General features: G+C 43.7%; 1 protein-coding gene across 1 annotated transcript in view; it reads left to right on the plus strand.

The window, feature by feature from the left end:
* LOC103355718 (poliovirus receptor-related protein 2-like) overlaps positions 1-15,538 on the plus strand; it is a 275,529-nt gene extending 259,991 nt beyond the window's left edge. The window contains exon 6 of the mRNA XM_008279610.1: positions 14,400-15,538. Within this exon, the coding sequence (XP_008277832.1) occupies positions 14,400-15,237 (838 nt within the window). The 3' untranslated portion in view covers positions 15,238-15,538. The remainder of the gene's footprint in view (positions 1-14,399) is intronic.
* The last annotated feature ends 619 nt before the right edge of the window (positions 15,539-16,157 follow it).

The raw sequence follows: 16,157 nt of genomic DNA on the forward strand, positions 1-16,157 counted from the left end.
CTAAAACTACGGCCTTTTATCTTTTACTTTCCAGTCACTTTTGGCTACATTAGCGAACACAGCGCCATCAAAGCCGCAACCAAACCCCCCCCAAAATAAGACTTTCCATCCTCTTCCAGCAGCCATGTGGTGCGGTTTGTTGGGAGAACACGGTCTGTTCCAAGACTCGACGCCAAACATCAAGGATGTAGTATATTTATATAATCATGTTGATACCTGATCGCGAGCAGTTTGTCATCTCTGGAAAGCTGAGTGTGAACAAATTGAACCCATGGGAAACTGCAGGCTGGACTGATCCTCAGCTGTGTCCTCACAACGAAGGGAAACTATGACAAGGAACTCCAACGTTGCAGGAAGTGAAATTTTTTTTTTCCTCCCCAGTAATTCTCCAGTAAACCTGGCAGCATGCGAGCTTCCCAGAACTGTCCGATAAACAAGCCAGTTGTGACTTCTGTTTACAAGCTGTGGGTCTCCAGTAATCAGGCAGTGAGAAAAGAAATGAAGCGAATAAAAAAAAAAATAGAACAAATGGCTTGTAGTCAAGAAAACAAACCGGAGGTGTGATCGCATCCTCGGGCAGAAATCTAGAATCAAACCGCCGATCTTTTGCATCGTCTCTGTAATCTCCGGCCACCCTGCTGGCTCGGCGGGTAGTAAGTGCTCGTTTTGCAGGCAGCAATCTGGGTTTTTTTTGTAAATCAGACTTAGAAAATTCACACACACACACACACACACACACTAGTTCAGTGCGATCTTTTACCTGTAATAAGATTTAAAGGCTAATTGCAGAGACAGTTACAGCGAGCGTGACGCCGTTACAAGACACCCGCAGGCTCTCGACCCCGTTAAGGTCAAAGCGCTCGTCGCATTTCCACGGCGCACCTCATTATCTTCTGCTTCAGGATGTCGTGCAACCCTGTATAATCGCCCAGGAGGAGGCAGAGCAACGTAAAGATGTGCCGGCTGAGGAGATGTTTCCATTAGAGCCGGCGTGTCACCATGGCGCTGTTGTTTCTGAATGAACGCAAAGGCCACACTTCCTGATGGATCCCGCCTGTTTGAAGAGTCAATGCTACGTACATTTAGAGGTTTTTCATTGTATTTTTGGGGTCTGCTAGAATATGTTGAAGTACTTTATTGCTCAAAGAACACGTTGCTATTGTCAGACTGTACACGCCTCCCTGCTGAAGAGCCCAGTGTGCTCTGAAACATCAGTTATGTACCGTCCAGATCCATAAGTAAAGGGCTGTGGCTCTAACAAAAGCAGCTCCAGTATGGAAATAATGACTTTGTTTGTTTGGAGGCAGAACTCGCTGCCAGCCAGGCGGTATGCAGGAATGTTACACGCTGATGTCGATATGTAACTGAAGGAAAGTCTGACTTTCAAATGAGGCGTTTCAGGCAGGTGAGATACCGTCTTCCTGTAGCAGAGAATGAATCAGTTTAGCTTGCAGACCTTTGACTTGCACAAAAAGATTATAACATACTAAAGAAAAGTCCCAAAAGTATAATATGGGCTCTTTAAAGGCTCACATGCTTGAATATCTTTTCAACATAAGCAACTGCATTGAGCTAGAAGTGAAGCAAGAACGTAAAAAAAACATTTGAAAAGGCTGTTTTTACTGTATGTAGGCGTGTACACTTATAAAGGATCGTAGAAAAACTCAAAGAACCTGTTGGTTAGAGAACACATATGTCTATGTAAATTTCTCTGGATTTTTTATCTTTTTGAAAAAAGAAAATCATGTTGGCTTTACAACAGTGCCCAAATTGCACCATTTATTTGAGCCAGAAACTGTAAAAATGAGAGAAATTGTTGGATTTCCAACTTTCCTACAGTCCTTGAACCCCTCATCTGTGACGTGCAGTTGAGAAAAATAACATTGAAGTCATTTTATTCCGCATGTGTCATTTAAAAATTCACTAAAAATAAACCATTTGCTCCAAACCGATTGTGTTAAAATTAGAAAATATTGCTCTTTATGACACAACTACGAAGCCGAGACTGACTCATCTGAGACCAACAGTCACATGACTAAAATTCAGGAACTTTTTGGCCGAATTAGGCTGAACTGCAGGTTGTGTTTACATAGAGTAGACAGGATATTTTATTTTAAGTAGTTTTTTTCCCAGTATAGTAACATCTGTTTGCAAAAATGGTGTACATGTTGGTTCAAGGTATTTTCCAGTTTGGTAGAAGAAGCCATCAATTCAACTTCCATCTTGTTTTTTTCTGACTTGCACCATTATAAACGTGTCGTACTTCACGAAAGCCGCATTTGAGTCCTCTTTCCTTCTAGCCATGGCTGTACTGTTTCCATGGAGGTGCAGGATTTTATGTTGCAGTAAAAAACAAAAAGAGCCCACGGTGACTGAAAATGTGACAAAAACAACAAACACCCAGAAAGTGCTGCTCAGGGTTCAGAGGGTTAAAAGCTCCAATAACCTTCACATCAGAGTTCACGGCTGAGGGACCGGCTGCACGGCGGCTCGGCCCGGTCGTAGTCGAACGCCAGGTTAGAAGCCTTTCTGTTTGATCATGGCCTCTTGGCTGCCCGGCTGCAACTCCTAATGGTCTCGATTCCTACAATGCGATGTACACCGCAGGCGCTGAATATTATGCTCTCAACTCGCCCGACTGGTGTTAGTGGATGTACATGTACTCAAAATCAATATCCAGTCCTGTTGCTTCCATTTTGTTGCCTTGCAGTGTGTTTTTATGACTGCGTTTTACAACCGCACAGTTAATCTGCGCTCAGTAAAACTGCTGGCTGGAGTTTATTCTCCTCCGAGGCCTTACATTCCTGTGGTGTTGTGTCGGACTGGGATGTATGTGTGTGTGTGTGTGGTACTGTTAGTTGGAATTTAAAAAAAAAAAAAGTAACAGGAGAGTTAAATGGCGACCAGCAATCTGGTTGTGTGCAGATATACGTACAGTAAACGCTGCCAGAAGCTCGTCAAACGTGCGCTTTTGTATGTTCCTGCTCTCTCGTGTGTTTTTGTCGGGGTAATTCCTGTTCATTTACACTTCAGGCTGAGGGTGGTTATTAAGGTGAATGGAGCCAGGAGTGGGGGAAATTTGTGTGCGCTTTTATGCATAAGTGAGTCATTTATTGAGTGTGTGTGTGTGTGTGTGTGTGCAGCAGCTGGATGCTAAATAAGCTCGGAGCTCCAAGAGGAAGGCACTTGGGGAAACCTCCTGAAGTTCACAACCCCTGCAGGGGGCCGCCGAGCGGGAAAAACTTAATTAGGCTTAATTTGTGTGTGTACATAAGAATAGATTGTGTGCTTGTGGATGCAGCTCCGGCTCAGGCCTCCTGCAAGTTTATTTTTTTGTTGTGTTTTTTTTTTGCAGGGAAAAAAAAAAGGGGGGGGGGCAACACAGATGAATTTTCAAGGTGAAAAGGGGGTAATGAGCTCGGAAGGGATGAAGCCACCCATTTAATTTCACTCGTTTCCGTCCGTCTATCCATCATCCGTCCATCCGCTCCTCCACCCGCCGCCTCCCTCCTCTCCCTCGCCTCCTTTCTCCTTCCCGTCTGTTTGTGCTTTTTAGTTTTCATCCCATCTGCTTGCTCGGTGTCAGAAAGCATCCGTTTAAAATGCCGAGAGTCTCGGAGGAGAGCGAGGCTCAATGGGCCAAGAAAAATGTCAAAAACAAGATGCTTAAAAAAGTCATTTTGACTTTTTGCCTCTCTCTCTCGCTCCCCTCTGTCTTCTTTTGAGTGGTTTACAGTTTAGTTTCTTTCTCTGTCTCTTTTTTTTTTTCTTTCTTTCTTGGACCACTGTCTGATTATTTCCCCCGCTGATGAAAAGCGAGGGGGAGAACACCGGAGATGAAAAGCACCGACTAGAATCCATGATGAAGAGGCAGAATTGAAGATGATTTAGGCAGGAAATTTCCTCCCTCCGCTGTCGCCACGGCGTCGAGGTGGAAGTGATTGTCATGGAAACACTGGTTGTTGGATTTGGAGGGGTGTGGGGGGGGTGGCGGGGTTAAGATTTTGATTGTGGGGCAAATAAAGTGTGTGTGATGATTGAGGATAATCAGGGGGGTAATTGAATAGACAGCGTGGCTTTTAGTGTGTGTGTCGGTGTCACGGAGGGTAATTAAGCCGAGGGTGTGTGTGATTTACAACCACTGTGGCCGGGTTAGAGATGTGACACAGATACGCGCTGAAGGCTTTTAGCTTCTAGTGGCTAATAGCTGCTTTTGAGGCTGTGTGAGTGAATTAATAATTTATACGTTGTGTGTGTGAGGTTTTCCTCCAGCTTGTGTGTGTGTGTGTGTGTGTGTGACTGATGGTGCGTTTGTGTGTCTGCAGAGGTTAGAGGATGGAAGGAAACCTGCATACTGAGTGTTTTTCATTATAGCGCAATAATTAGTGCACAAACTGTGACATAAAAACTAGCTGCGAGGCCCATTAAACACGGCACCGTTACCTCCATAATGGGATGCATTTCCCATAGAGACAGTGAGGAATCGTCCTCAACTGTAAAACAATAGGCGGAGCGCGGTCGGTGTTAAGTACATTTTGTCTTGTTTGTGAAAACAAGTTATGCTCTCAAACGGATATAAAGTCCCCGTTTACATTAAAGTTGCTGTAAGTTCGGGCGAGTTTTTATTGCCACTCTTCAACATTCGGGAATATTTAGTTATCTGTGACAACCCTTAAATACAAGTTAAAGTGCTTTAATGTTATGTGCTGTTAATTATTGCGCCGCAATTATTAACTTGGCAGTAGCAGTTATTAGTTCATGAACGCACTGTTAACTCCTGAGCACAAATTGTTCTCCATGCAGCCAAGCTAGAAAGAAAAAAAAACTAATTTATCCCCGACACAATTCATGCTCAATGCTAATGGGATCATAGTTAAAGGAGGAGTTTAAAATTCTGGGAAGATTTTATAGCACTTTTATATCTAGGAAGCAGGTACGGGGCTGGAGAGCAGAGCAGCTCCAGGGACCTATTCCCACCACTTCATTAAATGCATGGTTGCAAAATAACAAAAAAGTCTAATTTGCTGATTTAGATAAACCTTTTAAGTTGCAAACATTATTTTAATGGGCTGACTTGACACAGTAATGGTGGTAATTGCGTCAACTTAATATTGTGTGTAATTCGAACACAGATTTCTGCATTAGTGTATTTAAAACTACGGTCAAGTCGAGGTAACTAAAAGGAAACTTTAGTCAAGTGCCCTCCTTTGTCTTTCAGCCAACTCAGTGCGGTTTGTTAGTTGAACATGAAGTTTTTCTGACTCAGAAAGATTGTTGAAAACTGCTGCTTTCTTTACTTTTTAGAGTGGCATGTAGTAGAAGTGTGGTGTAGCATGAGAATGGAGACCTGTCTCCGCGGCGCTGACTGCACCTCATCATTCTGTTAAAAGTGCAAAAATGCTCTGACTTGTTTGTATTTCTTTACAAATCACGATGATATCAAGTGGGGTCAAGCCCAGGATGCAGCAACGGTGCCCCTTCATCCGGCATGCAGGGAGGTGAGAGCTGTTGCTGATCGAAACAAGCAGGCCTGCCTCACTGCTCCATCCACATCTTATGAAACGTTGCTGCTTGAAGCTTATTGATTCAAGCTTCAATAGTTTTATGTGTCATACAGTACAGTATGTGCAGTGAGACGCAAAGTGACTGTTCCTTGAAGTGAGGACATTGTCAAAGAACATTCATTGAAAAACAACATAAAAATAGGGGGAAAAAAGTCAGAAATAATAAGGAAGTGAAAGCATCGTGAAGGTCATATCGGAGATGAAAAGACTTCTACTTGCAGTCTCACTTAGCCAACACGCTCCGTAGAACATAATGGTCTGGTTGATCTTCATTATACGTCAGCTCTGGCTCGTTTGTATGTCTTCAAACCAGTTTGAATCGTCTTGTGCAGAGCTAAACAAAGCATGCAACTTCGGTGTTCCCTTGAAATGATGACTGGGAATTATTTGCACACAGGGAGGCAGAAACAGAGATTAAAATGGGTAATTAAAACACTGAAAGAAGTCATCTATGTCAAACTGGAAAGACCATCCCTCAACAGAGGTGGAGGTCTGAAGCATCACCTCTCACCTGTCTACAGTTCAGTCCTAAGATCTCTCCCCAGGAAGATGAAGCCACACTCACACAGAGCCACAAAAGACCCTAACCAACCCCACTGTGGCAGGGGGACCACTAACGACTCACGTTAACGAGGGGGAGGAGCAACAAACCCCCAATTGAAACTGAAACTCAGGTGTTAATGGCTCCTTAAGGATAAAAGTATCTGGAACTCCCAACTAGTCAGTCCGAACTGATGAAGCCTCTTGGATAAGAGGTGGAACGTCTTCAGAAACTCAAGCAGTCCGGTTGCTACGATTAAACTATGAGAAGAACCGTGACCTGGATGACTGAGAATCTTCACAGACATAATTAAAACACACACAAAAAAACCCTAGCATGGCTGCCTTGCTGCACGACCCAAATCCTCGACCTCACTAGAAGCTGTGAATGTGGTCGGTCGCACGTTGAGGCTGTTTTCTATCAGGAAGATGGTTTTGAAAGCAGACGGGGCAACCAATGACTGACTTTTCACAGGGAGACGAAAACGGTGATTGAAATGGACAATTAAAGCACTGAAAGCAGCCGTCTATGTCAAACTGGAAAGACCATCATTTAGCAGAGGTGGAGGTCTGAGGCATCACCTCTCACCTGTTTACAATTCAGTCCCACGAACTCTCCCCAGGAAGAGTTCTTTGGGGAGATGCCGGCTCTCATCTCCCTGAATGTGGTCGGTTTGCTTGTTGAGGCTGTTTTCTATCGAGAAGAGGATTTTAAAAGCTGTAAAATGTTAGCAGACGGGGCAACCAATAGCTGACGTACACCTGAAGTCTACATCCGGTGAGTCAGACTACGGACGAATCCGACACTCTCAAACTCTCGATTGTAAAAGTTTTTATTTAGAACTTAACACCACTGGAAAATGTCATTTTCGTGGTGGACCTCCAGTGATGTAATTTCCCAGCCTGCTGCCGTGCTATAGACGTCTACTCCAGGGAATATCATTTTACTCTGACATCACTGTGATTAAAGCTGCAGCAATGCGACCAACCCAATGTGACGCCGAGTGTCTTTAAAGTTCAACTGCTTTCAGACAAGCACTAAGTGGCCATTTAAAGGGCAGATTCACTCATTTAAGTCTGTTCAACGAGTGTTGTGCATATCAGAAAGTAACGAACCTTTGGTGGTTCTGTGTGTGAAAATCTAATGAAACTGCTTCAGTGGATGAGAGTGAAGAAAACAAGTTTGTACAGAAAAACAAAAAGTAAAACTGTAATTTCTGGTTGAAACTCAAGGCAACATCACCCATTAGTAGCATAATATCAGAATCTCCGGCGAAGCTGTTGGTGTTCGAGGTGGTCAGTAGGCACCGTGTAGGAAGAATGAATTGGAAAAAAGACTGTTTTTTTTTTTTATTTGATTGTTAAAAACTGCCCCTTGGGAAGGTAATTGCACCGTTTGGTTTAATAGAAGGCCGAGGAAGGCGGTTCTACAAGTTTTTCTGTTAAAGAAAAATGATCAAGAAGTCAAAATACAAAACAGAAATTCTGCACAACTAAATGTAGAAATAAACAAACATGATTATGTCGATATGTTAAAGGAACATTAGAAATACCAGGTTGTTGTGTTCGTGCTGTACATTTTTATATGTATTGAAGGAACAGTTAATGAAAGTATTCAAAGTGAGGAAGAGAACAAATCAGCGCCTGATTACTTTTAATGTCTCCAAATTGCACAGAAAATAAATGTATAAATGGTGGTGATTTTCTCCTTCCACGGTCCTAGAGAGGGCTTTAATTCACTCACCTACTGAGTCAGGTTTGCGTTGATGGCGCTTAAACATCTTTAATGATCTAAAAACACTTTTCCAGACTCAGATTTAGAGGACGGCTGAAAACCGGCGCAGTGGGTTTGCTTTGTCAGTCATGAATAAATGCTAATCGGATTCATTCAGGTGCTGCATAAATAGCTCGCCGCCCTGGATGCTATTATACACGAAGAAAGTCCTTTATTCCAACCTCGTGTGTCTTTTCCATCACGTTTAGTTTCCACTTGTCTGATCAGACGGGGAGAAAAAAAAACAGTTTAATCATTTCAAGTCAAATCCGAGAAGCGGTTCATTAAGAAGGCACCTTGGTAACGTCAGCGGCGAGACGTTCGCCGTGCTGCGTCAGCGGAGCTCCTCTTCCAGCGTACATCAGTGATTTCCAGTCTGCGCCGCCTCCGGCTCCCATTAACCCGCCGTGATAACATTTGGCCTCTGCCTCACCTCCTCCACCTCCGCTCGCAGCTGCCGTCATTACGAGCCTCCCAGACCGCTGGTACACGAGTGCATCACGACTTCATTCTGATGTTTAGACGGCGTAGTTTCGCGCCGCGTGTAAACTAACTGAACCTCATGTTTACCGGTTCCTCTGGAGGCAGAAATAAACCCGAGGTCGAGTGGGTTTAAAGATGAGCAAAAAAACGGCAGCTACTGTGCATTCATCTGTGTAGAAACTAAGGAGTTGGTGAGATGTTTGCACTCAAGAATAGAAACGCAGGTGAGTTTATTTCTGCAGCAGGTTATCGGATACAAAGGTTATTCAGAGCAGTTCACAGGGAAAAAGTACCGGAAAGTGAAAATGTGAAATATTTAATAAACAACAGAATAAAACTTCATTTCATTAAAGTGATCAAACGCCAAAACATAGAAGATGTAAAAGGTCGACACAAAGCGTATAGAGTCAGTAAAACGGATTCACTGAAAGAGCGGGAAAAGAAAACTGTAGGTAAAAGGTGAAGATCTTGTTATACTGTAAGAAAATGTGAAATAACACATTAAGAACAGAATATTAAAATATGCATTTATGTGATTTTATTTATTTATTTTGGATAGTTTTTCTTTCTTTTTTTTGCAGTCAATATGTAAATTAATACAAATTTTCTGTGATTTTATTGGATATTTTTTTGTTATTTACCAAACTCTGTAAAATAACTCTTCACCATTTTTCAATCCTTAATAAACAGAATAAATGTCTGTAAAATATATATATATATTTTGCTTGCCTTTTCAAATACAGTAAAATAATAATAATAATAATAATAATAAAAGATAAATTCAAGGTTAAAGATGGTAGAAAAGCAAATATAAAAATAAAGTTTTTTAAATTGGGCATAATTTACAGCTTTTGGCCTGTGGTTATCAGACAAATCAATACTTTTATTCTGCAATTTTACTGGTATTTGTTCTGTCAACAAAACAGGAAAAATCAGAGGGGGAGTAAAATGTTCGAAAAATGAAATTAAACAGTTTTATAGCTGATGGTGATGGAGTTTAGTGAGCCTCTTTTCTTCCCTTTTCATGATGCTGTCGTTCATTAATGTGGAAGATCAGCAGGTGAGAAGTCTTGAAAAGCTGAAGGCGATTTAAACAAGTAGCTTTATATTTTTTTATTATCAGCAGTGATTTTTTTTCCATGATCTGTTTTCTACTTCAGCGTAACTTCTTGGGCTGCGTCCACTGTTTCGGAGCTCATTTCCATTATCGTTGCTGCAGGAGCAGGTCTGGTTTTTTGTAGCCGACATTTCAGGTTGAAGGTTGTTTTACTTGTGCAGCTCTCACCATTTCTGCATGTTGTGACCCTGAAGCGTTCTTCTTGAAGACGCTCCATCTATCGGACCGTCTGTCTTCACCACGACCCGTTAAAACCGGCCTCGTTCTTGTGCAGGATTTGTTCGAATTTCCTCAAAAACACAACACCAAGCTGCTCAAATTAGCGTTTAAATAGTAGTTTTTATGTTTTTGTGGAATCCATAGCGATAACTGAATGACTCTGGCAACTTTCCAGACACTTTACGAGTTCAGCAGTGGGAATCTAGAAGCGGTTTAAAGTGGAAAAACACATTAAAAAGAAAAAAAAAACCCACACAAACAGGCGTCCCATCTCAGGAGCTCGTTTACCGGAGTCCAGTGCAGGAAGAACAATAAAGGAATATTTAATTGAACACCAGCTTCAGTCTGAGTCGGTGGTCTTTGTCAAGGAGAGCGATTGTTCCTTTTGTGTTTGCGGTGTTTTGGGGGCACATTCTCGCACGTCCTTGACCACAAGCTGCTTTTAATGAGAATCAGTGGCACGGCGGCGCCTTCACGCAGGTTCAACCTCTGGCTGGTTGCATGAGTGCAGCTTTCTGTGTGTGTGGGGGTGTTTTTTTTTTTTTTTTTGGATTGGATTCTGAGAACAAAAACAAGGAGAAAGTGAAGGAGATCCACAGAAGATTATTCAGGTTTCACTACTTAAACTGTGTCCCTCTCTCTCGCTCTGTTTTCCTTTGCTTTCCACCTTGCCTCCCCACATCCCAAATCTTCTCATTTAGATTATCCCCACCGCACTGAGTAGGAATGGATAGTTTTCATGGGTCCCCCTCTCTCTCTCTCTCTCTCTCTCTCTCTCTCCCTTTTCTCTCTCCTTCCCTTAATCTCCTCCATGTACATGACACTAATACAGAGACTGATATAAGCCCCCCTGCCTCTCTCTATGACATTTATCACCGTGCTTCTTAATGCAGGCAGGCTGCCTCTGTTGATGAGAAATAAGGATGACAAGCATGGCCTATTTTCTCGCTAACGGTACTTCTTTTTTTTTTTTACTTTTTATTTTTTTCGGGCGGGGGGGGATTCTGCTCACAGAACAGTGTTTACCAACACGTCTCATAAGGCAGAATGTGACACTGATGTTGATTATGCATCTGGCACAGTTTTGTCAGAGCCGATCTAGAATCCATTAGCGTTTCGGGCTGTAATAAGCGACGTCGCCTGCAGAAACTTCTGACGGAGGAGCGCCGAGCATGAATGCGCTTTTAGTGTTTTTCGTTTAGCATCCGAAGGTATCGGGATGAACTCGTGTGAGCCCTTTGAGCTACCTGGAGACTGGAACCAGGTTGTGTCTGTGATGGATAACGGCGACAGGAAGTGAAGTTAGGAGCTGGCCAATCAGGAGACGGCTGCATGTTTGGGCTCATTTTTATGTGAACTTACAGTAAAATCCTGGTAAAATATTGTCATTTAACAGAGTTCCCACCATGACTTACTGAAGCAGTTTATTACTGTAAAAGCTACTCTGCATGTTACAATAAAATGTGACATTTACAATCGTAGTATTTTACCGTTTTTATGACGGTACTATTAAGACAATTACTTTATAATAACTTGCAGTACTTTACTATTTAATACTGTAACTAGACTTTTCAATAATATGCTGAATTTATATGGTGTTGTCACCATAATTAACACGAACTGCCTGTAAATTAAAACATTTAAACTGTATTTTGCAAACACATATCACAAATAATTGTCTTTGATCTTTACGATGCAGAATTAAGAACTCTTTTTATTTTATTTTATTTTATTTTTTTTAAATGCACATACCACCAAAAAAAGAAGAAAAGAAACAATCCAAGATAAAGTATAAGGCAAGTAAAATTTTTATGGATTGGGGACATTTATGTCTTTTAAATATATTTTAGGAACCAATTAAAAAATGTACATTAGAAATAAATAAAATATCTGTCCAAATCAGTGTAACGTTTTTAAAATAATATTCTTAGCCGCAGTACTTTGTGAATATTCTTTGTTTAATTAATTCTCTGTGAGTTTGGTTTGATCATTTTTAACCATGTTTTGGAAAAAGAATAGAATAGAATAGAATAGAAAAATACTTTATTTATCCCAGACTGGGAAATTACTGTGGTACAGCAGCAGAAAATACTATTTTAAAAAATTACAAATATAATACGTGAATAAAATAAAATAAATAAAACAACTGTACAAAATGTGCAAATTGAGAAATCAGCTGCATTTTTCCAGTAATTTATCACAGTGCATTTGGAATGAACACTTTTTGGAAATATACTTCTTCTTTTGTTTGTTTTGTTTTTTTGCAGAGAATGAGATGTCGTGTTGAAACTTGTGTATTTATTCCTTCCACGACAAACAACAAGTTGAGTTCTTATTGTGAGTTTTCATGCTGTACCTGTATGTTAGTGACCGATCCTGGTGACACCTGGTTGCTGCTTTTTGATCCCCAGAGTTCGGACTGAAGGTCGGTCGCGTCCTTCAAGAACTCCCCGCCTTAATGTTCCAAACCCCGTAGAGCTTCATGGTGGATGTTGCATGAAAGTGGAACTTGTTGTGTCGCTGTTTCCCGAGACTTTCTGTTGCTTGTGTTGTTTGACAGCGATGGTGATAAATGCTGTGTCGCCTGACGTAGTTGGATATTAGCTACGAGCATCTGTATTTTATCCGCCTTGGACTTTACTGTGCAGATTTTAGTTTAAGGGAGCGAGGAGGGGGCAGGGAAGCTAAAATAAAATGTTTTTGTGCAATAGGTTCATCAAATGAGCCGCCCGGGTTCACAGTCGCCAACTTTTATTGACAGCAGCCAATTTTAGCTGCGAGCTGAACCCATTCACAAACACAAAGAGCGGGAGGCAGCTGCCTTCCAGTCGCCGCAAAGTTTCCAAGATCATTTCTGTGCAAATATCATCCCTTAACTCTGGACTTTGAGGGCAAATTGGAAAGAAAATCATGCTGCTCCCGCGTGTGACCTCAGATCCACTGAAAAATGAACGCGGCAGCTCTAATGGGCTTCTGTAGGAGCATTGTTCTTTATAGCCCGCGCAGAATAATAGATTTTTAAGCACTTGATTAACAGAAGGACGACAGCCACCAAAGACCTTCCACAAAAGGCCATTATTCAGCTGTCTCTCACTCGGGCACTTGATAAATGCCACTAATGCTTAAAATATAAATGGCACAATAAATATAAATAACACTTTGGCTCGCGCGTTGTGTTTCCATGCCAATCTGTAAGTTCGCAAAAGAGAGACGGAAACTAGGACAGGGAAAGTTGGATTCATCATCCTTAATGCCTTCTGTCACTTCAATTGGATATTAGCAGACACTGTCCCCTAATTTAGACATCATATCCTGTCCCAGGAGCCCCGCCTCATTCGCCGTCTGTCTCACCCTGGCATAACCCGCCTGCATCCCCCAGTGAGGGTGTTTGAAACCAGACCTTCTCTTCTTAACTCCCACCTCCTCCTCTTCCTTTTCTCTCCTCTTTCATCCCCCCTCTCTCTCTCTCTCTCTCTCTTGTATTTTTTCTCCCCCACACCCTCAGAATGAGCAATTTGTATGAATCACAGGCTCTCGCTCACAGTGACAATCCCCCCACTGGTTGTGTTAGCTTAGCTCGATACCCAACGCGATTTCACCGCGGGAAAGAGAGGAAAAAAAAGAAGCCGGTCCTTCCCTCACTTGTGCTGCCCTGGCACGTAACCCCGCTCGACGCTCGTTGCAGCCAACCTCGGATTGTTTGATTGGCGTCCGCCGCTGTGTTTGCCAGGACCGCTGGCAGACCCGAGCTGCTATTTGCATAAAACCGGAAGGGGTTCAGATTTCCCTGCTGTTCTGCGTCCTACTGCCCTCGCTGCACCCCAAAGTAAAAAATCAGCATGTAATTCACAGACAGAAACATTAGCCGGCCGTGTGCGCGGCTTCGCTATAGGCTTCGACGCTTCTCCTCGCCTGGTTTGAGACTTTCTTTTCTCCTCTCTTTAGCCCAGCGTGAGTCCTCTTGTACCAATCCCACACTATCTGAGCCAGACCCCTTTTTTCTCTCTTATACTCCTGCAGAGAATCCTCTTAAAAGCGTCCTGGCGTGAGTCTCGCTCTGCAGTGTCAACCTTTTTTTTTTTTTACCTTTGTGTGATGCTGATCACTGAGTCCTGGACTTGGTCCGAGGTTGACAACAGGCGATCTCTCTGCCTTGTGGTCTGACCAGCGGACCGATGAAGGGAAGCAGATGATGGGGGATGCTGAGGATAAATCAGAGGTTAAAAATGGAAGGGACTGGGGGGGAGCATTGTGGCATTTTTTTTTCCAGGCACGACTGTGTGCTCGTTTCACCCTCTTCAAGTAACCCCTCTTGCCTGTGTGTCCTGTTGTCTGTCTGTCTGTCTGTCTGTCTGCCTGCCGGGCCGAAACCTCTAAACCTGAACGGCAAAGACAACAACACAAACCCACTTTTTGCTGATGCTGTAAACCCATCTCTCATTTTTGTTTCGACTGAAACAAGAGTGGAGAGGCAAACTTGGCTCACACCAACATCAAGTATAGAACAAAGGACCGGTACAGTAGTAAAGGCTTTTCCCCAGCTGGCGAAAAAATAAAAAAAAAAACGGGGGGAAGGGCGGCAGAAAGTGAAACAGCTGGACAGACATGTATGTAGAGCAAAATGTCTGCAGACAGCAGCGCATCGAGCCGCTGGGAGAAAGTGAATGAGTCCCATTCAGCCTGATCCCAGCAATGACTGACTGCACCCTCACCGAGGGATTACACTGAGAAGAACATTACTACACACTTGTAAGAGGATTGTAGCACACGTAGAAGAACTGCTATCACTACAGCACACTCACAATGCCAGAAGAACTGTGAATACCTCCTCCAAAACAGCCACCAATTCCTTTTTCTCTTCCTCCACCCATGTCTCCATCCCTCCTTCCAACCCCTCCATCCCCTCTGCAGAAGCCTTGGAGGACCCGTCCAGCGCCGGCGTGGTGGCGGGCGCCGTCATCGGCTCCCTCCTGGCCCTGCTGCTGGTGGTGGCGCTTGTCGCCGTCCTCCTGACCCGCAGCCGCCGGCAGCAGAGGCGCGGCTACCCCAGCAGCGGGGACTCCATAGCGACGGGCAGCGGCGGCAGCAACGGCGGCGACTACGGCAACAAAGCCCGCCTGCTCTTCGGCAGCTCCGGGAACAACGGCAGCAGCAAGAACGGCACCGGCGCCAACAACAACGGGCCCATCTACACGTACCGGGAGGGCTGCGACGCCACCGGGACGCTCACGGAAAAGGCCAACGACTACCACCATCACCACCTCCACCACGCCTCCACCGGCAACCCCCCGACCGCTCACGACATCCTGCTGAGCGGCGAGTTGGACGCCGAGCGGAGGAAGTTCGAGCTGGACGACAGCATGGAGGAGGAAGAGGAGCGGTACGACAGATTCGGAGGGGGAGGCGGGAACATGCTGCCTCCGGCCTATCACGTCCACAGAGGCCACGGCGGCGAAGAAGAAATGGACGTGTACCTGGACGACGACATGGAGTCGCAGAGGGACGGCTCGGTGATTTCCCGGACTGCCATTTATGTCTGAGGGGAAGAAAGGAAAAGGCTGAAAGTAGGGGAAGCAGATAAATCGACATCACCTCCATCGGCTAAACACCTACCTGCTTAACATTCAACCTGATTAAAGAGTTGCCATCAGTTATATCCTCTCCGCTCGACAGCGACTGTATAATTCCATAAGAGGAGGATTAAAAGAAAGCCGGAAAGAAGTTGTGAAGGAAAAAAATCCGTGGTGGCAACGGTGCAGCGTGGCTGAATGTGTCTGTATTTAACTGTATCACGGAGACAGATTTGATTCAGTGTCAGTCAAATATAAGGAAAAAAAAAAAGAAAAAAAAAGAAAAAATACTGCCAAGAGCAAACAAAAACTCAAACGCTGCTTCTTGCTACGTTCTCGTTTCTTCGGCTTTGCTCTGTGATTATGTGCTGAGTGACTCAAATTGTTTGTATTTTCTACCTTACCAGAGAAAATGTAATCTGAAAGCACCGTAATCACGATTTCAAAAAAAAAAACCACACAAAAACAACAAAACAACACCACCGCCGTTCAGAACTTGCCTTTCTGCTTCAAAACACGAGAAAAACGTCCTCGTCGTTGCATTAAAAGCTGCGTTGAAAGGCTCCCGTGGATGTTTGCTGCAGACGCTTCTTCTGACTCTTCGCCTTCAAAACTTGAAAGAGGCCAAAAAACTCGTCGCCCTGGAAACAAGAGATGACTTCGTCGGGGGGTTACAGTGACTCGGAGGAGGTGGAGGAGGTGGGAGGGGGGAGGGTCTCCCTGCTGCACCCTGCGACACCACCTGGTTTCCTGATGGGGCCAATAAACTGAGTAACATAACAGACTTAACAGTTTGTGCTAATGTGTGGCTGGCTGTGGTGTTAATGATGTGCATCATCTATATATTGGGCGCCGTCTCACTATAGCACAGTTGTTATTGTTGTTGTTGT

The sequence above is a fragment of the Stegastes partitus genome, unplaced genomic scaffold (assembly GCF_000690725.1).
Source record: "Stegastes partitus isolate 25-593 unplaced genomic scaffold, Stegastes_partitus-1.0.2 Scaffold165, whole genome shotgun sequence".
NCBI classification, from domain to species: Eukaryota; Metazoa; Chordata; class Actinopteri; family Pomacentridae; genus Stegastes; species Stegastes partitus.